We start from the raw sequence: 23,409 nt of genomic DNA on the forward strand, positions 1-23,409 counted from the left end.
CTTTTCTCCAGAGAACTACCCTTTGCTGACTCGCAGCAGGAGCCACTTTGCTTTGGAGGCTAGGGGCCACCACCTGCACCCCCCTCCCTGTCCCACAATAGCTGACCTCCACAAAAAGCTCCTGGTCTCTAAGTGGGACCAACTCTGAGGCAGAGGAGACTGAAGCTGGCCTCCCACCCTCTCCTGCTCCCCTCACTTTGGAACCTGACTCCAAATGGTTACATAAAACCAATACTGATGGTGAATTCTATGGTCTTTGAATGATATCTCAATAAAGCCATTATGTTAAAAAGATACTTACGAGTCATTTACAGCACCAAAGGTTTTTTGTTTTGTTTTTGACATTCTTAAAGGCCCACCTCACCAGGGTAACACATTCCCCCAAATCCCAGGTCAAGTTACATCTTTTCAGTTGAAATTGTAAGAATTAGTAATTTAAAGGCAAATAAGGTTTGTTCTTGTTTCTTGTTCTTCCCAAATACACACTCATTCTTTTTAAAATGCTGAATTCCATTGAAATGGTCAGTAAAGCTGACCAGGGCAGCCCTTGCACGTCAGGTCAAGGCAACCTTCCTCCTAATCAGCTGATGATCACAAGTTCTTTCTGTGGGTTTTTGCTCAGTGAAATCCAGACCCACAAGCATGCACATAACGTGTAATGTTTGTGTTAAGTCAAGCTTTACTATAAAAATGAAAGCAATGGAAACAATGCACAGGATGATCATACACACACCAGTGAGCCCCAAGTCCAGGAGAGAAGTGGGAAAGGCAGTAGGGCAGCCCTTCTCCCTGCCCCACAAAGCAGTGCCCAAATAGTCTCAAAAAACAAGGGGTGGGTGGGGGGGCTATGGGAAGCTCTTCTAATCCAAATAGGTGAGCCATGGTATTAAGTGTCGTTAGACATGTCACCTGTTTCCCTGACTTTAATGGCCAACCTGTCCTGTGATCTAGACCTCAGTTTACCAGTGTGCTGGCAGTACCCAGGTACCCTGAGAAACATGTGGGATGAACAGCTGTCTGCTCAAAACCATTTCTAAAAAAAGTTGGTTGGGAGACTAAAGAGGAAAAAGAATGGAGCACCCCCCCAAATCTGTAGAGGTGGGAATGGGATGGTAAGGGATTAGAAATAATTCCCTTGGTGGAAAGGCAATGAATAGGCCCTGAGGTCAGTTCTGGGAGAGAAAACACACCTCAATTTCCTTTTATTTGAGAGATACACAAAGCATGTTCCCTGAAGCTCTTCACTGCCCCCACACAACATAGAGAGGCTTCGGGTACTGATCTCTAACTCTGCTTGACGCTCTGCTTGGACTTCTCATACCTGTCGAGGGCGCTTGCTTGTGCAGACCCCATCCCTGTCCCTGAGTACGGGGGTGGGGGTGGCAACTGTGGAAAGGTCAGGTATCATGGGCCATGGGGGGGGGGGGGATGGGTGGGCTTGCAGGAGGTAGAGAGGGGGATGGCCTGCAAGAGTTTTTCAATTCAGAGCTGGAGGGTTGTTGAGGGGAGGGTATTCTGAAAGAACCCCCACCCCCCAAGTCCATGAAGAGAGGCTTCCTTCTCTCAGGAAGGGGAGAGGCTCTCAAGACTGCCACGCTGCACTTGGTCTGGCACATCTTCTTCCTTCTGCTCCAAATCAAAGTTCTGTGAACAAGGTTGCAGGTGAGGTCTGGCCCTGTACATGCCGAGCACAGCTCTGATAATTCTAGGGGCGCATGCATGATGGGCATGTGTTGCCTGAAAAGGCTGGGTTATGTTCCACATCCCTCTGAGGAGAAGCTGCTTTCCTTATCCCACCCAAAATTTTGGCCTGACCTACCTCAAGCTCCTGCAAAACCTCGTCCATGAAGTCCCGGGAGTTGTGTTTGTACGACACAGCTAATCGAATTGCATCATTGAAGAGCTGGGGGTGAGGTGGAGGTGGTGGAAGGAAGGAAAGAAGGAAGGAAGACATGGCCGTGGGTGCCAATGCCCTGTCCGTGTCATATGTCCACCCAATACTCTACCCCTAAAGTCGGCAAGGTCACCCCTCAATTCACCTTCTCCCCATCAATGTACTTTTTCTCGCCAAGCTCAGCCCATTACCTCCCCTTACTGTCAATACAATGACCCTTTCCTATTCTATTGCTCTGGATTGCCCACTCATAGTCCCTGCAATACCTGTCCTCTCCACCGTCCCTGTGGCCAGCCCTTCTCTTTGCAGCTTCCCTGGTCCCTTCACCATTTGGCCTTCCCTAACCTCACTAGACTACCTCTGCAGTCCACCATTACCTTCACAACATTGGTACCATCAGCAGCTGAGACAAAGTACAGGGGAAGGGAGAACTTCCTGGCAAAATTGAAGCTCTTTTGGGTCATCTTTATGTCTGCTGTAGAGAGAAGGTAAAACACTGGCCTGTCTATCAAGCGACAAGGACAGGAATTGGCAGGACAGGTCACTGGAGGCCCCCATTCCAGAAAGTGGGGCAGGCAGGGGCAATCAGGGGACATGTCCTAGAAAGAGTTCATTTAAAGGGATTTGTGTCCCGGGGAGAGGGAAGATTGCCTCAGTTGGTATCTTTACTGGCAAGAGATTGATGGCAAGCAAACAAGGGAAGGAGGACAGATCACTGAAGGTTCACTGCCCCAGGAATGGAGGAGGAAATGTGTGGTGGTGGGTCCCCCACGGAATGCGGACACGCAGATGCAGGGATGGCCCCACCATCAATTTTATTGGCCACCACGATGCACGGGATCTCTGGCCTGAACTCCCGAAGCTCTGTGTACCAGGTGCTCAGGTTCTTGTAGGTGACTTTCCTCTGCACATCGAACACCTGCAATGAACACAGGAGGGGAGAGAGCTCAGGTTGTCGGTGTCTGCACCCCACCCACACGTGATGTGCACATGCAGGCAAGCGGCCCTGTGAAGAAAGGCTGCACTTGTTCCCGCCCCTCTAAGGGAAGTCCTCAGAGCCTCAGATCCAAAAGTGGTTTTTAAAATGTTTATTCCAGGGATGCTTGCGCGGCTCAGTTGGTTGAATGTCTGACTCTTGATTTCAGCTCAGGTCGTGATCCCAGGGTCATGGGACTGAGCCCTTCGTTGGGCTCCGTGCTAAGTGTGGAGCCTGCTAATAAGTCTCTCTCTCCCTCTGTCCCTCTCTCCCGCACTCTCTAAAATAAAATAAATCTTAAAAAAAAAAGTTTATTCCTTTTCTGTTGTCACCTAATTCCGTTTACCTATTTTAACCAAGTTGTATCATTGTACTAATCAATAGTCTGTTACAAATTGTAAATTTTTGCTTTTTCTCCCCCTTAGTCTATTCTTATTTTTATTGCTTAAACTTTGTCTTAAAATTTCTTTGTGATAATTTTAAATGCTTGTAGAATTCTCCTTTAGTTACTATTGATGTACTTTTAATTTTAAACTTTTGTTTAATCTCGTATTCATTTTGTATTTTAAACTTCCTAAAAGTAGTTTCTATCCATCATCATCATCATCATCATCATCATCATCATCATGAGGCAGCCGGCATCTTTCCTGCTTTGGCGGAGGGGGCAGGTGCGTCTTCGCCGCCGCCAGGCTCTGGCTGCGGAGGACGGCGCTGGCTCTGGGAATCGCAGTGGTGCTTGTTCCTGCAGATCCTGGGCCTGATGCTGGGAAGGTCGTCCAAGCGTTCTTGTCGTCGGTAGTGGTCCACACGCAGGAGGCAGTGGGTGTTCACTGGCCAGGTCTCCACTTCACGACCACCACTAACCACCACTAACCCCTGCTGGGCCGCAGGCTCCTCCTCACAGTCTTGGGGAGAACCAGCCAGTTGTAGCGGAAGGAGCTGCGAGCCCTCAAGTGACGGGGCCGGTGCTGTGTCCGCTTGTCCCTCTGGATCAGGAAGCTGGAGCAGTTCCACACGACCATCCGTTGTAGGTGGCCGGAGATGGAAACACTATCTTTTATTATTTTGTAGCTTGTAATTTGATTACCAGTTTACAAGTTATAGTTTTTTACCTATTTTATTTAAAAAAAAAAAAATTTTTTTAACATTTATTTTTGAGACAGCATGAACGGGGGAGGGGCAGAGAGAGAGGGAGACACAGAATCGGAAGCAGGCTCCAGGCTCTGGGCCATCAGCCCAGAGCCTGACGCGGGGCTCGAACTCACGGACCGCCTGATCGTGACCTGAGCCGAAGTCGGACGCTCAACCGACTGAGCCACCCAGGCGCCCCTACCTATTTTAAAATATTAGCAATAAACATGAACACTGCAGACTGGCTCAAAGGACAAGGGAGGCCAGAAGTCCTGAGACGCTTCAAGTTGCTGCTGCAGGGATGGAGTCCCTCCAACCCCCGTGGGAGCTCCTCAAAGGCCATCCTCCAGGATGGACTCAAAGGCCCCGGCACACAGTAGATAGAGCTGGACAACCCTGGAACCTGCTGGAATGGCTGCTCTTACTTCCAAACCACCCAGTCCTGCATGGGACCAAATGGATCTCACCCGGGGCCAGGGGCTTGCTCTGCATGGCAGTGGGCATGGGTCCCCACCCTGGAGGCAGCAGGAGGTCCCCCGGAGGTTCTTCCGTGGTACCCACAGGCCCCATTTCAACAAATGACCATGCTGTCTTGAATTTAAATGACACTTGTAATGAGTCTTCTGCAATCGGCTTCACATCAGGCTGCCTCCCATGATCACTGTTGATCACCTTTCATCCAGGTCTGGTTTCCTGAGCTGCCTCTCCTTGTTTTGAGAGCTGAGGAGGAGCTGGCTGGGACGAGGAGCAGCCCCATCAAGACTTCAAGGTGGTTCAAGGTGGAGGGTGGAAGCCTAGCTCCCTCTGGGACTAGCAGATCCCCAGGTGCTCATCACCAGGTGAGCGCTTTCTACCTGCCTGGCCCCATGCAGCAGGCACTGGCAGATACAGGCATGCAGGAATGCTGGCAGGACAGACACCCCCAGGTTTCAGAAGACAGTCCAAATGGAGCCAATGGAGAGGGGTCAGAGGCAGGAGGAGTACACTCCCAGAGAGAAAACGGAGGTGGGCTCAAAGCCCCAAATGCCAGAGCAGAATCAAAACAAATGGCTGGGCCTTGCCCTCCCAGTTCTCCAAGGTCAAAGATGTTGACTATGTGAGCCTCCAGGTGAGACTGCTGGCCTGCACTGCCCCCATCTGCCTTTCCCAGTCACCTCCTTGTTCTGTCCCCTTAAAGATACTACCTAGTATTACAATTTGGAAAACTTCAAGAGATTTTGTGTTACGGGATAGTGGAACCTGTGAATGGAGCCAAGACTCTGGGCAGGAGGCCCTAGAGACACAACCTTGCACAGCTCTCCTGTGCTTCCCTCGTCCTCCCTCAGGCCCTCTTATGGCACTTTTTATCCTGTGGCTCTGGGGGGACCTCTGAAGACTGTGTTCTGGACAGCACAGAGGAAAGGGGCCACTTGGGAGCAACACCAGCTGGCAGTCAAGGGGGCCTCGAGAGCCTATCCGAGCAGGTGGCTCCATCAGGAAAGGATTGTATTTGCCTTAGATGGCATGCCTGATGCCGAGGCCCGGGGTGTGTTCCTCCCCCTGGATGGGGGTTCCTCATCCGGACCCACTTGAAGCGAAGCTCACCTGGGCCTGCTCACACTCAGAACCTCTGGAAGCACGTGTAGTTTGAAACCTCCCCAGGCTTCCCTGTTCCCCTCTCCCCCAGCTCCTGGCCTTGGTGAGGAGGGCTCAGCACTGCTGGGTCACCCGTCAAGCTTGCCCAGAGGGCAGCCTGTCCACTGCCCGGCTGGTTTCATACCATGATGCAGGCGTGGGCCTTGTGGTAGTAGGAGGCATGCATGCTCTGGAACCGCTCCTGGCCGGCTGTATCCCAAAAGTCTGCAACATGAACACAGCTCTGACTGCCTCATGGGGCCGGAGGGCAGAGAGACCCGAACACACTGAGCATCTCTGTGCAGATCTCTGTGTGCAGAAACAGAACCTGCGGGGAGGACAGGGAGGAACGAAGACCACACAGCGCGCATGTGTGCGTCATCAGGACACAACGCACCTGGGTGTGCCGTGGGAGGTGTGTGTATGGGGGTGCATGGGGGTGGGTGAGAAGAAGACACATGGGCAGGCCAGGAGGAAGAAGAACGCAGGCAGGAAGTCCCAAAAGGGAGAAGGCAGGTGTCCCTGTTCTCCCACCCACAAGATGCAGGACCTTCCGAGGTCAAAACCAGGCTGATTTTCCACGTGTGTTGACCACAGATGGCAGACACAGTCAGGCAGGGTGCATGGCCTAACCAAGCAGAAGGCTATGACCCCACAATCTTAAAAGCTTTTGTGGAAGATGATATTCAGACCACAACTGTTATTTCTTTATGCTGGTTAAATCAGAATACCAGGTCAGAGAGCTGGAACGGAGGTCTTGAGTGCCTCCTCCCACCCTCCCTAGGCTCCTCTCACGGTCCTTCCTACCACCCTTAGTCTCTGCTGGGGGTCTCATTTGCTCCCTGCCTGACTCTCTCCCAGGGACTTCCATCCCCTCCCCTTTCCTCGCCCTTGAGAGTCTATGGCTCGGCCTTGTGCTGCTCACCCACAAGGACAGTCTTGCCGTCCACCGTGGCCGTGTGCTTGTACAGGGTCAGGGCATACGTGGACAGCTGTTGCGGCTGACTGCATTCAGGTTAAGGAAAAGAGATGAACGAAAAGGAAGGCAAGGAAGGTGCTTGGGGGGGAGGCACTGGTGTGATGAAACTGGCCCTCTCCTTTTCTTTTTGGAGTTCTTTAGATTTTAAGCTGAATGAATGTGGCAGACAGGATCACTTTCCAGTATCACTGGCACAAACTCCATGGAAAGGCGAAGGGCAGGAGAGGCTGGGAGACATCCCGGCCATCTAAGTACCAGGGACAGCATGGAATGGAATTTTACAAGAGAAGCCATCATAAACAGCATCACGTACTTGGAAAATGCAACCATGGGGGCCCCAGCCTCTTCATGGACGGGGCTCTTGCAGGCCAGAGAGGAAACCCAGCCGTAGGCAGCAACATGACCATTCCAGGGAAAATTAGTCTCTACAAGCTAGACAGCTGACAAGCTGTTTGTGAACTGCCTGTACAGGAAACCCCAACAAAAAGCCTGGGGAATTACTTCCTGAAGCTGCAAGATGCAGGGTGGTCGAACCAGCAAAGCTGGGATGATGCAGGGGCAGCTGCAAAGAAGCACTTGGTGGAAGGTGAAGCAAGATATACTCAGGCTCCACCTTGGGGGTCAAGGCCCAGGGCAGGAAGCAGGACACTCCAGGGCTCTTTTCTGCCACAGTTCTTAGTAGATTGACGTGGGAAGCTTTTTAAAACCATCCCAGTTGCCAGGGAGTGTCTCACTCCAAGCCTAGACCTTGTGACAATCCATAGGAGGAGGGAGCAGTTCCTGTTTTACAAAGTTCATTCACACCAGAGAATTTTAAAGCATTAGCCCAAGCTTTGAGGTCAGAGAGGTTAAGTGACTTGCCCAAGGCCAGAGCTACTGAGGAGGAGGAGGTGGGGTTTGAATCCAGGCACGTGACCAGGTACTGTTAGCCATTCTATTGTCTTTCTGATGTAAAGCAAATGCAAATAGGACACTGGTGAGAACAGTCCTGAAGGAAACCTATGCATTCACTCACCTAGCCCTCCTCCTCAGAGCAAAGGGGTGGACGGTGAGGTTGAGTTGGCATGAGGGGAGAAGGGCCCCAGGAACAAGGAGCACTTCAAACTTTGAAGGATACAATCCATCCATGAGAAACCTCTCCATAAGTCTGTAAGGACAGTGTGCAAGGTGATCAGGGTACATCCTTCAACCTTCCTCCTCCTTGCCCCGCGTCATAACCCCTGTCCAGGCTGACAAGCTGGGGCCATTCATTCCACAGCCACACAGTTTCCTTTTAGGACAATGCCCAGGAACTGCCCCCCAACCCTCTTCTTGACTCCCCTTAAGTGCCCGGCATCCCTTAGTTGTAACACCGATCCAGCACCCACAGCTGCTTTGCCGGAGGGCAGGGACCCCACCTTCCTTCTTTTGGAGCACCACAACAGCTGGTAACCTATATTAGTTGAAGGGATAAAGACCAATCTTTGGAGCTCTGCCATATGTCTACACTGGAGAAGTCTGTGTGAACCATGAACTCAATAAATCTAAAAGTGAGTTTGTTTAACCCACTCATCCTGTCCTTGTTCCTGAATTATCTAGTTAGTGGCATCACCCCATTCTCCAAGTCTGGAACCTGGAATCAGCATTACTAGCCCCTCATAACAAAACAGGCTACATTACCACAAGTTCATGTACCAGTCCACGCGAGGCTCTCAGACCCACTGTTCCTGCCTCTGCACACTACTGACAAACACCATGATCCCTGCTTTATGCCTAGGAAACTGACACCAGGCAGACTGTGCCCTCTGCCCAAGAGCCATTCCCCTAATATTACGCAGGTCCTCCAGGGCTTTGCTCAAATGTCACCTGAGCAGTGGGACCTTCCCTGGTGATCTTACTTGTAATAGGCAAGTTCTATCTTACCTTGTACTCTGTCTTACCCTGTAGGTAATACCAACAGAAACACTCAGTATTTTATTTATTGACAGTTTACCTCTCTCGACTAGAATGGGAGGCCACGAAAGCAATTTTAGTTTATTGCTGCACAGCCAGTGCCTAGGACAAAAAACATTTAGACTATGACTAGCATGCAAACACCACAGGAAAAACTGTAGCCTCAGTGGGGAGCTTAGATTTCCACCCTTGGGGGGTACCTCAACAACATTACGAAGCTGTCCTAATAGGGAGCTGGAACTTTCTTCTCTACCATATGGCAATGAGACACCCTCCCGCTGCCGCCATCCCATAGTGCCAGTGGAGACCACAGGTGCTGCCTCCCCCCTTCTTCTACTGAAGCAATGCTGCAGGAAGCCAGCTAAAACAGGAGGTTCAAAGAAGATTCAGAGTCTCATAACACGATCTTCAAAATATCCAAGTTCCTTCCAAAAATCATTCATCATATTAAGAATCAAGGAAGATCTCAAAGTGAATGAAAAAAGATAATCAATAAATGCCAACACTGTGCTGATACAGATGTTCAAATTATTTGTCAAAGTTTTTAAAGTAGCTGTCATAAATGAGCAACTATAGATGTGCTTGAAATAAATGAAAATACAGAAAGCTTCAATAATGGGCCAATTCCTAAAAGCACAAACAAGCAAAACTAACCTAGTAAGAAAGAGATCATTTGAATAGCTCTGTAACTATAAATCTCTAGGCCCAGATGGTTTCAGGGTAGAATTCTGCCAAACACTGTAAGAATTAATATCAATTTTGCACAATCTCTTCCAGAGAACAGAAGAAGAGGGAATTCATTTTATGAAGTCACTTTATCCTGATATCAAAATCAGTCAAAGACAGTACAGGAAAGGAAAAACAACCCTACAGACCAATATCTTCCATGAATATAGCATCAACAAATTATTAACAGAATTCAGGAACATACAAAAGAAGTTATACACCATGACCAAGTATGATGCATTTCAGGCGTGCAAGACTAGTTCGATATCTGAAAATCAATGAATGCAATCTAACATATTAACTGCCTAAAGAAGAAAACCACAGGATCATATTGATTGATGGAGAAAATGCATCTGCAAAACTCAACATCCATTCTCGATAAAAAAAAAAAAAAAGAATCGAGGGGAATTAGTATGTTGAACAGTACAAAATACTGATGAAAAAAATTAAAGATCTGAATAAATGGAGAGACATACTATGTTTATGGATTGGAAAACTCAATAAAAAAACGATGTCAATTCTCCTAAAATTGATACACAGGCTTAACGCAATGCCTATTAAAATTCTAGCAAGATGTTTTATAGGTATCGTCAAGATTGCATACAACTTATGTAGGCAGGCAAAGGAATTAGAAAAGCTAAAACAACTGTGAATAAGAATAAAATGGGAAGAATCAGTCTACCCAATTGTAAGACTTACTATAGCTACTGTAAGCAAGATGTGTGGTACTGGCAGCGGGACAGACACACAGACTAATGGAATACAAGAAAGAACCCAGAAATAGTCTCACAGAAGTAAAGCCAACTGGTTTTTCACCAAAGTGCAGAAGGCAATGGAGGAATGACAGTCTTTCAACAAATGATGCTGGGCCAAGTGAGTATCTACAAAGGAAAAAATAAACCTTTACCCCAAACCCTCATACCTTAAACAAAAGTTAATTCAAAATTGACCACAGATAGGGGCGCCTGGGTGGCTCAGTCGGTTAAGCGTCCGACTTCAGCTCAGGTCATGATCTCACGGTCCGTGAGTTCGAGCCCCGCGTCGGGCTCTGGGCTGACGGCTCAGAGCCTGGAGCCTGCTTCTGATTCTGTGTCTCCCTCTCTCTCTGCCCCTCCCCCCATTCATGCTCTGTCTCAAAAATAAAAATAATAAACGTTAAAAAAATTAAAATAAACAAAATTGATCACAGACTTAAACGTAAAATGTAAAAATACAAAGCTTTTACAAGAAAACACAGGAAAAAGATCTTTGGGACCCAGGGCTTGGTAGAGATCAAAGTCCATGACTTCAGTAACATCAAAAGCATGATCCATAAAAGAAACAAATGGACTTCATGAAAAGTAGAACCTTCTGCTCTATAAAATAGCTTGTTACAAGACAGTGGAAGACAAGCTCTCAACAGGAGAAAATGTTTGCAAAGAGCACATCCAGCAAAGACCAGTACCTGGAAAAATAATAGCCAAAACTCTACAATGAAAAAAACTCTCAATGAGAAAATGAGCAGAAGGCATGAAGAGACACGTAACCAAAGAGGAGATGTTGTACATCACCAGGCATTAGGGACATGGAGAGTAAGACCATGCTGAGCTATCACTACATGCCTGCCACGATGGCTAAGATAAAAATTAGCAATAACACTAAATGTTGGCAAGGATGCAGAAAAAACTGCATCTTTCACACATTACTGGTGGGAAAACAGACATTTTGGAAAATAATTTTATTTCTTTTTTAAAACATTTATTTATTTAAATTCAAGTTAGTTAACACACAGTGTAGCACTGGCTTCAGGAGTAGAACCCAGTGATTCATCTCTTACATATGACACCCAGGGCTCATCCCAACAAGTACCCTCCTTAATGCCCATCACCCATCTAGCCCATCCCCCACCCACTTCCCCTCCAGCAACCCTCAGTTTGTTCTCTGTATTTAAGAGTCTCTTATGGCTTGCTTCCCTCTGTGTTTTTATCTTATTTTTCCTTCCCTTCCCCTATGTTCATCTGTTGTTTCTTAAATTCCACATATGAGTGAAATCATATGGTATCTTTCTCTGACTTATTTTGCTTAGCATAGTACCCTTTAGTTCTATCCATGTTGCTGCAAATGGCAAGACTTCATTCTTTTTGAATGAAATTCTTTTAGTCTTCTTTTAGTATTCCATTGTATATATACATACCACATCTTCTTTACCCATTCCTCAGTCAATGGACATTTGGGCTCTGTCCATAAGGTGGCTGTTGTCGATAGCACTGCTGTAAACATTGAGGTGCATGTGCCCCTTCAAATCAGCATTTTTGTATTCTTTGGATAAATACCTTGTAGTTTCTTAACAAATCAAACATATACTCACTGCATGGTCTAGCCATGAAATGAAATAAAAACTTACATCCGTGCCAAAACCCACACATGTGTTCACAGCAACTTCATGTGTACTAGCCAAGACCCAGAATTAACTGAAATGTCACTTAACAGGTGACTGGAAAAGTCTGGAAAACCATACCGTGGCCATCTACCATGAAATACTATTCAGCAACAAAAAGGAGCACACTATTGATAGTGCAACAACTTGGATGGGTTGTAAGGATATTATGCTGAGGTCACAGGTTGTATCATTCCATTTACACAATGTTGCCAAAATGACATGATTATAGAGATGGAGAATAAATTGGTGGTTACAGGGGTTAGGGATGGTGGAAAGTGAGGTGGGGTGGGTGTGACTATAAATGGGTAGAATGACCAAAGTTTTGTATCTTAATTCCATTGATAGTTGCATAAATCTGCACATGTGATAAAATGACACAGAATTATACATGCATCAAACCAATGCCAATTTTCTGATTTTGATAATGTTCTACAGTAACTTAAGATATTATCATTGAGGAAGCTGGGTGAAGGGTGCACAGGCCCTCTCTGTACACTCTGTGCAACATCCTGTGAATCTGTATTATTTCAAAATGAAAAGAGAAAAAAAAGCAAAACAGAGAGGGACAAAAACCACAAGAGACCCTTAAATACAGAGAACTGAGGGTTGCTGGAGGGGAGGTGGGTGGGGGATGGGCCAGATGAGTGATGGGCATGAGAGAGGACACTTGTTGGGATGAACACTGGGTGTTATATATGTAAGTGATGAATCACTGGGTTCTACTCCTGAAACCATTATTACACTGTATGTTAACTAGCTTGGATTTAAATTTTAAAAAAAGGCAAACAAAAACCATAGGTTGGGAGATGTCTGCAATGCTAGTAACTGACGAGCATGAATACACAGAAAATATGAACAGCTTTGATACGCAAGTGAGAGAGCACACAGACAGCCTGTGCACTAAGAATACAAACAGGTGAATGGCTAATGAACATATAAAAAGATGCTCAGTGTTTTAATAATTTAATAATTTTAACGCAAATTAAAATGAAGTAGCTTTCACATCCCTTCAGACTGGCACAATTCAGAAAGTCACATGACACTGAATGTTGGGGATTTTGTACTGTGCTGGCAGCAGCATAAATTTAATATAACTATTTTGGAGAGCAATTTGGATATCTCAATGTTTGAGGTAATCTTGAAACTAGGCCATTTCACCCCAGGCCTAAGTGTGTGCCCAAGATGGTAGGCACAAAAATATTCACAGCAGTATTGTATTTAATATCATAAAAATGACAACATTGGAAATGTTCTTCAACAGAAGAGTAGACAATTTTAGTACAAACTAGTTAAAAACAAATTTACTAAGTTGCTTACCACTTAGCAGATACTATGGTAGGTGTCATGACATAACACTGAACAAAACAGATGAAGATCCCTGTCAAGACAGACAATAAATAAGCCCTTAAAATACATGCAACCACATGTGTGGTCATTGCACTTAGGACAAAGGCATCGCTATAGTTGAGTGGGGTTAACCGTTTCATCAATTAAGCATGTGGGAGCAACTGAATATCTGTACCGGGAAGAGATGAACCTTGAGGCCGTTAATGAAATGGGGAAGTAGGAGGTTCTAGGGGGGTCAACCCCCACCTGAAATATCCAGTAAACTGGAAAAGATGATCAGAACGAACCAATTCAGAACTCCGGAACCTGAGTGGACACACAGAAGCAGGACAGCACTAGGTGGCAACAGAGTGCTGATCCCCGTAGAAGGGCAACGTGTGTCAACCAGCGGCAGCTGCCCATCCCTCAGGCCTGCTGCACCAACTTGGTGAGCTGTGCTCCAAGGTTCTGGCTACGGTCTGGGGTGCCGGAGAGATATTGCCCTCAATAAGTCTGGGTCACATGTTTTGCTCAATTAGGTCTCAGCTCTCTCAGGCTTCAGGTTTCCCGTGCTGGTGTATATTGGAGATTTCAAGGGCTAGGAAGATCTTAGTTTTTCTTTCTATTTTTGGAGCCAGAAGTTTAAGGAAATCTTTGTCAGGTCACTATCTGACCACAGATAATAGAACAGAAACATCAGTGACCACACACAAGGAATACACACTTTGTGAAAATAGTCTGGAAAAATTACATATAGACGACTCTAGCCCCAAACAAGGGGAAATCAGCAATGCCTGAAGAGTGGGAGAATCTGATTTTTAAAGTTGTCACATTAAAACACTCAGACTGTCTAATTCTCATCAAAACAACTCCAAAGCTTACAAAGAAATGAGAAGATATGACCCATTCTCATGAAAATAAGTATCTGACAGAATCAACCCCAAAAGAAATGCAAACATTGGAATTACTCATCAATTATCAAAATTGAGTATCTTAAATATGCTCAAAGGGCTAAGGGAATTCATGGACAAAGAATTAAAGAATCAGGAAATGATACATGAATAAAATGAGAATATTAATAAAGAGATAAAAATTATGAAAAGGAACCCAACAAAACTTCTGGAGCACAAAAGCACATTAATTACAATGAAAACAAAACAAAACAAAATAACCTCACTAGAGGGTTTCAACAACATATTTAAGCAGGCAGAAGACGGGGTCAGCAAACTTGAAGATAAGGTGGTTGAAATTATCCAGTTGGAGAAGCAGAAGAAAGAAAGAATAAAAATGAGCAGGGCCTAAGGAACGTGTGGGACAACACAAAGCAAACTAACATATGCATCATAAAGAAAAGAGAGATCTGAAGAAACAATGGCTAAAAACTTCCTAAACTTGACACGAGACACGAATACACACACCCAGAAAGCTTCACACATTCCAAGCACAATAAACCTGGAGATCCACATTGAGACACATCATAGGCAAACTGTTGAACCCTAAAGACAAAATCCTCAATAAGACAAACAGCCCCTTTCTCATCAGACACCACTGAAGTCAGAAGGCAGTGGGATGACATATTTAAAAGGTCCTGAAAGAAAAAAGCTGTCAACCAGGATTTCTATATCCCGAAAACTATCCCTCAAGAATTAAGAAGTTAAGACATTCCCAGATAAAGATAAGCTGATGAAGCTCATTACCAGTGAACTTGCCCTACAAGAAATGCTAAAGTGAGTCTCTTTTAGGTTAACACAAAAGGGCACTAGATGGTAATTGGAAGTTGTATGAAGAAGTAAAGATCTTCAGTAAATGTACCTATGTAGGTAAATATAAAAGCCAGTATTCTTGTACTTTTGGTTTGCAACTCCCCTTTTTCCTATATGATTTAAAAGGCAAATACAGGGGTACTGGGTGACTCAGTCGGTTAAGCGTCCGATTTCAGCTCAGGTCATGATCTCAAGGTTCGTGAGTTTGAGCCCCGTATCAGGCTCTGTGCTGACAGCTCAGAGCCCGGAGCCTGCTTCTGATTCTGTGTCTCCCTCCCTCTCTCTGCCTCTCCCCGGCTTGTGCTCTGTTTCTGTCTCTCTCAAAAATAAATAAACATTAAAAAATTTTTTAAAGGCAAATACATAAAACAATAACTATAAATCTAAGTTAACGAGCACTGAACATATAAAGATGCAATCTGTAACAAACCAATACGAAGGTCTGGGATGGAGACATCTAGGAACAGAGTGTTGGTGTACTACTGTAACAAACTGGTAATATTTAAATAGGTTGTTATAAGTTTAAGATGTTAATTGTAGTCTTCAGGGCAACCACTAAGAAACAATTAAAGAATTATACAAAAAAAGGGAAAAGAGAATCAAAATAGCACACTGCAAAAAAAAAAATCAATAAAAAAAATATTAAAGTATGTGAGGAAAACAACCAAAAGACACAGAAAACAAACAGCTAAATGGCAGAAATAAGTCCTTCTTTACCAGTAACTGCTTCAATTACTGTTGTTTCAAATGTCCATGGATAAAGCTCTCCAATTAAGAGTGAGAATACTGGCAGAATACATGAAAATAGCTGATCCACGCATGTACTATCTGTAAGAGACTCACTTTAGACCCAAAGTCACAAAAAGGTTGAAAACAAAAGATGAAGATAATCCATGCAAACAGTATCTAAAAAGGAGCTGGGACAGCTGTACTAGAGTCAGACAAAATAAACTTTCAGTCACAAGTTACGAAACAAAGAAGGATATTACACATTGATAAAAGTTTTTTTAATCTACTAAGGAAATATAAAAGTTATAAACATATATGCACCTAAAAACAGAGTCCCCAAATACAGGAAGCAAACACTGATAAAAGTAAAGGGAGCTGTAGCTAGCTGCACGAGAACATACTAAGGTCTCAAACCCCACTGTCAGCAATGGGGAGAATGGCTGAGGCAGAACCACAAGGAAACCAAGGACTTGAAGAATAGCACACACCAGTCAGACCTAACACACATACAGAGCACACTACACCTAACAGCAGCAGCACGTCTCTCAAGTGAACATAGGTGATAACATAAAACAAGTCTTAATAAAATTAAAAAGACTGAGATCATAGGAAGCATCTTTTCCAATAGAATGGAAGGATACCAAAAATAATAGCAGGAGGAAAACCAGAAAATTCACAACTATGTGGAAATTAAACAACACAGTATTAAACAAGCAAAAGGTCTAAGAAGAAATCATAAGGACAATTAGAAAATGTCTTGAGACTTGGGGTGCCTGGGTAGCTCAGCCAGTTAAGTGTCTGACTTTGGCTCATGTCTGTGAGTTCTGTGCTGACAGCTCAGAGGCCTGGAGCCTTTTTCTGATTCTGTGTCTTCTTCTCTCTCTGCTCCTCCCCCACTCACGCTCTGTCTCTCTCTCAAAAATAAACATTAAAAAAAAAAAAAGAAAATGTCTTGAGATGAATGAAAATGAAACACAGCAAACCAAAACTTAAGGATGAAGCCAAAGATGTGCCAAGAGCAAAATTTATACCCGTTCAGCACATACCTTAAAAATGAACGAAGATCTCAAATCAATGACAAACTACACCTTAAAACACTAGACACAAAAGAGCAAACTAAACACAAGCTCATGAGAGGAAGGTAGTAGTAAAGATTTCAGTGAAGATAAAATAGAGACTAAAAAGACAATGGAGAAACCCCTGAAACAATAATTAGGTCTTTGACAACATCAACAAAATCAATAAACCTTTAGCTGGGCCAAGGAAAGAGAGAGAAGGCAAAATCTGCTCAAAATCAGAACTGGGGACACTAACATCAATTTTACAGAAACAAAAAACATGATAAGAGAATCCCATGGCGACGCCTGGGTGACTCAGTCGCTTAAGTGTTGGACTCTTGACCTTGGCTTAGGTCATGATCTCATGGTTTGTGAGTTCGAGCCCCATGTCGGGCTGTGTGCTGACGGCATGGAGCCTGCTTGGGATTCTCTCTCCCCAACTCTCTCTTTCTTGCCTCCCCTGCTTGTGGGCTCTGCCTCTCAAAATAAATAAACTTAAAAAAAAAAAAAAGAGACTACCATGAATAACTGTATGCCAACAAAATGGATACTCTAGAGGAAATGCACAAATTTCTAGAAATATGCAAACTACCAAACTGATATAAGAAGAAACAGAGAATCTGAATGGACTATACCAAGTAAGCAGTATCCAAAAATCTCCCATAAAGAAAAGGCCAGGACTGGATAGCTTCACTGGTGAATTCTACCAAGCACTTAATGAATTAACACCAATCCTTCTCAAACTTGTCCAAAAAATTGAAGAGGAGGGGCATTTCCTAATTCTTTCTAGGAGGCCAACATTACCCTGATTCCAAAGCCAGACAATGACATACAAGAAAAACAAACAGTATCTTTAAACATAGATGTAAAAATCTTCAACACAGCAATAGCAACCAAATTAATATTAAAAGGATCATATATCGTGCTTGCTTCAGCAGCACATTTACTAAAAAAAGGATCATATACTGTGACCAGGGGAGATTTCTCTTGGAATTTACGGGTGGCTCGATGTAGGAAAAAACACACCATATTAACAGACTGAAGGAAAAATCCTACCTATTCTCAATAAATGCATAAAAAGCATTTGCCAAAACTGACACCATTTCATGACAAAAACACTAAATTACTAGTAATAGAAGGTATTTCCTCAACAGGATAAAGGCCATATATGAAAAAACTGTAATAAATATCATACTTAATTGTGAAGGACTAAAAGCTTTTTCCCTAAGATCAGAAACAGGAGAAGGATCCGACTTTTGCCATTTCCATTCAACACAGCCGTAGAAGTTCCAGTCCAAGCGCTATGGGGAGAAAACAGCCATTCTGAGCTGCTGCTCAGGCATCTGACAAGCAGGACAAGGCTGCTCACACCGAGTCTCGAAATGCAGATAAGAACCTGAGCTTAGGATGCCCGCCCAAGTTCCCACTTTGTCTTTCCCTGGCACCTTCTAAAATAACCACTTAGGGAGTGCCTGACTGGCTCAGTCATAGAGCACATGACTCTTAAATCTCAGGCTTGTGAATTCAAGCCCCACACTGGGCATGGAGCCTCCTTCAAAAAATAAGTAAATTAAATTTTTTTTTTTTTTTAAACAGCCACTTAGATTTGAGCCTGCAAAAAGTGAGTGACCTCCACCCCCAAACACCTTATAAGTGCTTGCTGGTGACCCAGGATGGAGGGCTGCCCTTCCCCTGGCTCATTTCACTCCCACTTCTGGGATCCGTAAGTAATAAATCTTGGGACTTTTTCTTGTGGGTGTATTGAAAGTGCACCTTCAGTCAAAACAAGCCCAGGGCTTTCACTTCCCCAAAGTGGGAGCTCAGGGCTGGCTTATACCTCTCATCCACCCTTATCCATCAGGTCATAGCTGGTATATTCTTTTTTTTTTTAATGTTTATTTAGAGAGAATCCCAAGCCGGCTCCATATTGTTATGCAGAGCCTGACATGGGGCTCAATCCCATGAACTGTGAGATCATGACCTGAGCTGAAATCAAGAGTCAGACGCTCAACTGACTGAGCCACCCAGGTGCTTAAGTCAAATACACCAGCTGCAAGAAGCCCCTAACACAGGCACCTTTGCAAGAAAAGGAAATAAAAGGCATCCAAATTGGAAAGATGGAAGTAAAATTATTTCTATTTAAAGATAATGATTTTATACATAGAAAACGCTAAAAAGTCCACAAAAACAGTAATAGAGCTAATAATTCAGCAAAGCTGCAAGATATAAATTCCACACACAAAAATAGTATTTCCATACACTGGCAATGAAAAGGGAATTTAACCAAGGAGACATAATACTTGTACACTAAAACTATAAAACACTGCTGAAAGAAACTAAACTAGACATAAATAAATGTAAAGATATCAGTGTTCATGGATTTGAAGGCTTACTGTTGTTAAGTAGATAACACTACCCAAACCAATCCACAGATTCAATGCAATCCTTATCTCAATCCCAATGACATTTTTGCAAAATAAAAGAACATATCCCAAAATTCATATGGAATTTCAAGGGATCCCAAGTAGCCAAAACAATCTTGTGAAAGAATAACAAAATTGAGGGACTCACATTTCCCTGAGGTCAAACCTTCACACAAAGCTATAATACTTAAAATAGTGTGGTACTGGCACAAATAATATGAACATACAGACCAACTGAATAGACACTTGAGAAATAAACCCTCACATACATGGTCAACTGATGTCTGACAAGGGTGTCAGGACCATTTAATGTGGGGGGAAGCATTGTCTCTTACACAAATGATGCTGGAAAAACTGGATATTGCCATGACAAAGAATGGAGGTGAGTCCCTTCCCTCACACCATATACAAAAGTTAACTCAAAATGGATCAAAGACCTAAACTTAAGAGCTGAAACTATAAAACTTTTATTTTTTGTTAACATTTGTTTATTTGAGAGAGAGTGTGCATGTGAATAGGGGAGGGGCACAGAGAGAGAGAGAGAGAGAGAGAGAGAGAGAGAGAGAGAGAGAGAATCCCAAGCAGGCTCTATGCTCAGCCTGGAACCCGATGTGGGGCTTGATATTACAACTGTGAGATCATGAACTGAGCTGATATAATGAGTCGGACGCTCAACCGACTGAGCCATCCAGGTGCCCCAAACTATAAAACTTTGAGAAGAAAATGTAGGATCGTATCTTAATGATACTCCCCTAAGAGCAGATATATAGACCAATGGAACAGAATAGAGAGCCCAGAAATAAGCCCACACATATACGGTCAAATATTTCATCAGAGAACTAAGATTATGCAATGGAGAAAGGATGGGGGCACATGCAGGAGCGAAGGAAAAGCCCCCCCTCAGGAGGCAGTGACCAGATCTGAGGACGCCTGCTCATAAGCAGTGGAAGAACTACATCATTAGAGTCCACCCTCAACAGAGGCTTGGGGGGGGGGGCCAGAAACACAGGTGCAAACAGGAAATGGAATCAAGAGGCACGAATGTGCCGTGTGAACAAGGAAGGCATTTCAGAGAAAGTCTGGTGCTTGGGGCGGCCCCAGTGGCCAACACTGTGGTAATCGATGAAGTCTTGTATTACTACTTTGTGTTTGTCGTCCTAAGTGAGGCTTGTAAGAAACTGGCATTGAACTTGGGGTTGGGCAGCACCAAGGAAGCTGGCAAGGTGGCCATCTTGGGGCTCACACCAAGCTACACTCTCTACAGCCCCCATCTGCTAATGAGCTGACAGCTTGCTCCCTGCCTGCCTGCCATTCCTGCTCCCTGTGTGCTGGCAAATACTAAACTTGGTTGGGGAAAAAGGGGGTGTTATTTACTATGTAATCTCCCCATGCTACAACACTCACCCACATTTTCGTTGTACAGGCATGTTGTTGAGGACGGTCAGAGTCACTGCAAGACGCTAAACTAGAGCTGCAGTGTGTACGTATGGGGTAGGGCAGAGAGAATGTGAATTCATGAAGATGGCCTAAAAACCAGCAAAGCCCTTGGAATCAAAGGGTAAGGTAATAAATGATGAAGCTGGAAGACAAGGTAGCTCTGGAGCACCTAGGAGACAAGACTCAAGCTGAGAAGGCAGAATGGGAGGTGTGGGATCTGCCAGCATTGTAGAGCCCCTCCTCAACCCTATAGATGGGAGTCCCAAACTGTGCACATGGGCACTGGAGCCAGTTATGATGCAGCCAGTCTCCACACTGATCACAGCCAGTCGTCATTTCTTTCTACTCTGCTTAATCTGGATGGGTTCCTCCAAGAAAGCATCTGCACCACTTCTAATCAATCTGTCACCGGGTCTCCATTCCCACTGTTTCTGCCTCACAGACTCGCCCACACAGCACATGCAGGATCCCCTGGCTCTGATGTCCTCACCCTGGACTGCTTCAGTAGTCTCCAGGGTGACCTGCCCATATCTGCTGCTAGAACTCATGGAAAAAGCTTGATTTATTCAGTCCTTATGACTTGCTCCGCCCTCCTGCAACACACACAGCTGCTGATGTGTTCCCCCTCACCCCCCCCCCCCACCTGGGCTCCAATCAAGACTATTCCCTACCACCCCTACAGAAGTCATGATCCTCTGTGCCTCCAGCAGGTTTTTCTAATAATCCTGACCTGCGCTGGGACTGGTCTTTCTTCCCTCATCTCCCAACATACTTGGATTTGCCCACAGCGCTGTCTCCTAGGCAGATGATCTTCACGTTGTCATCAGCATCATATTTCTCTTGGTCGAGCTCACAGGGTTTGGCTCTGTCGCTGGCCATTGGCTCCCGGCTCCTGGCTGTTCAGCCTGGGGTAGGTGTGTGTGTAGGGGGTCTTGTCACTGTCTGGGAAGTTCAAGAAGAGGCTGTTGTTAAAATGATGGGAAGTTTCCAAATCTATTTCTTCCTCTTCCTGGACTGGGGAGAGAAGGAGCTGATGAGAGCAGGGCCCAAGGACACAGTTACATCCTTCTCTACTCACCACCAACCTGGCTGTCACTTGCTTCACCGTGGGGTTGTAATCCTGTCCCCACCCAAATCCTCTTCAGGTGGTGGACCCTATGTCATCTCTTTACTACAGCTATGTTCACGGCCACACTTTCCACTCCCACCTCAAAAGACAGTATTTTACAAACTGTACATAGACAAGTTTCTCACTGGTAAAACAAGGACAAAAACCAGTGCCCATGTCATACAATCAGTGTGAGACAGAGACAGTCCTCTGTAAACCTGAGCTCTTCTCACTGAACGACAGCCCACACAGCCAGAGACACCTAATGTGCATTCCTGACCACCCACCTCATGCCTCTCACCTCCCCTTCACTTTTCACCCTGCTTCAACCAGTAGCTGTTTCTTCCTCTCTCACTGTGGACATTCCACAGACCCTCTTCTCTAAGGTTATTTCAAGTATCTTCTAAATGCTGACGATGCCAAATCTGTACCTACACCAAGACTGCTTCTCTTGGCAACAGACTCAAGTAGGCAACTGCCTACCAGACTTGGACTAGTAGATTCTGCCACACAGGGACAAATACCATGTGAAAACACAAATACTTAAGTCCTGCCCACCCCAAACATCAATCCTCACATCCCTCATCTGTACAAGACAGTGCCGGCCACCCAGTGACAACATCTAGGTGTGACATCATCTCTAGCTCTGTTCTTTCCTCACTCCCAAACAGAACCTTTAAAATTGTACTGAGAATGTACAATAGTCCAGACTCTGAGGTAATTAGGCACACAGAAATGACGCCATAGGCTCTCACTGAGCATTCACCATGAGCAGACCTTGTGCTGGGTTCAGAAGAATGGAGACACGATGTTGGCAGCCTACTGTGGCAAGAGCGACGGCAGGGGTGTGAATACCGTGGAGGGTGTAAAATACCAACAGGATCCCGAGTTTCCCTGATTGTACCACTGCAGTGCCATTGCCTCTCCTCAGGTAGGTACTGAGCCTTGTTTACCCAGGTACCCTCGGCTTCATGAGCAGTGCCTGGGAAGTGGCAGATGCTTGGTAAGCATAATGAAGGGGTGCCCCTTCCACTTCACCCTGGAGCAGAGTGACCTGTTCCAAAGCCAAACCCAACCCTGTTAACTTCAAGCTCGAAGAGTTTCAATGGCTGTCACTGTCCTCACCATCCAGTGCGCAAGCTGTCTTTCATTCAACTTTTTTTTTTTTTTTTTGGCATTCAACACATCTCGGAACCAACCTTCCCTGTTAGGCTGGACTGCCCTCGCCCCCAGATCGCTGCGTGCACCCAACGACGCGTCCTTCTCCTGCCTAGGGCCTAGGGATGGTGGGTCTCAACGCTGAGCCTGCTGGGGGGAAACAAATAAGACCACGGACTCCGCAGGCTGGCCCGCCTGTGGCCAACCATTCCCCAGTCCGCGCCCGCCGGTTATGCATCCCGATCCTGTCCCGGTCCCCGGACCACCCCGCGCCGGTCGCGTCCCGCCCCAGTCCCCGCTCCGCCCCGAATCGCGTCATTCTCCGACCCGGTCCCGCCTCGGACCCCGCGGGCCAGCCGGGGACTTACCCCGCGCCGCGCTCCGCTTCCGGCTCAGTCGGCGTCCTCGCAGCTGCTACGCAACCGCGCAAGGACCCGGAGGAGGGCTGCCCGGCCGGAGGCCTGAAGGACCCCTCCTGGGCGCGGGCTGGCTAGCGCGGTGCCGGCCGGGAGGACCTCAGGTGATTGCGTGCACCGCCGCCGGTGCTGAGTCGCGCGGGCTGGAGGTCGGGCGGGGCTGGAGGCCGGGCGGCGGGAGTGTGCGGGGTGGGCTTCCTGCGACGTTCAAGTCGGGCAACGTGGATAAATGCAGCTGGATTGTGTTTTCCATCTTGGTGTAGGAATTTGTGACAGAGTAGCTCGTGGCAGTTTCGTTTCTTCTTTGTTAAAATATTTAG

At 45.7% G+C, this 23,409-nt stretch overlaps 1 protein-coding gene across 2 annotated transcripts; it reads right to left on the reverse strand.

Annotated features, from left to right (window-relative positions):
• Positions 1-1,170: 1,170 nt before the first annotated feature.
• RABL2B (RAB, member of RAS oncogene family like 2B) lies at positions 1,171-23,117 on the reverse strand. Of its 2 annotated transcripts, none has more exons than XM_027070329.2 (9): positions 23,001-23,117; positions 21,180-21,349; positions 7,712-7,741; positions 6,541-6,620; positions 5,761-5,840; positions 2,702-2,813; positions 2,272-2,366; positions 1,820-1,903; positions 1,171-1,644 (listed from the first exon to the last, which is right to left on the reverse strand). In XM_027070329.2, exons 2-9 carry the CDS (start codon positions 21,284-21,286, stop codon positions 1,564-1,566), a joined length of 669 nt encoding a protein of 222 aa, XP_026926130.2. In that variant the 5' UTR covers positions 21,287-21,349; positions 23,001-23,117; the 3' UTR covers positions 1,171-1,563. The 2 variants fall into 2 exon arrangements, with proteins under 2 accessions (XP_026926130.2, XP_026926129.2); XM_027070328.2 differs by having other exon boundaries at positions 2,272-2,369; positions 23,001-23,116.
• Between the last annotated feature and the right edge of the window lie 292 nt (positions 23,118-23,409).

The sequence above is a fragment of the Acinonyx jubatus genome, chromosome B4, assembly GCF_027475565.1.
Source record: "Acinonyx jubatus isolate Ajub_Pintada_27869175 chromosome B4, VMU_Ajub_asm_v1.0, whole genome shotgun sequence".
In the NCBI taxonomy this organism is placed as follows: Eukaryota; Metazoa; Chordata; class Mammalia; order Carnivora; family Felidae; genus Acinonyx; species Acinonyx jubatus.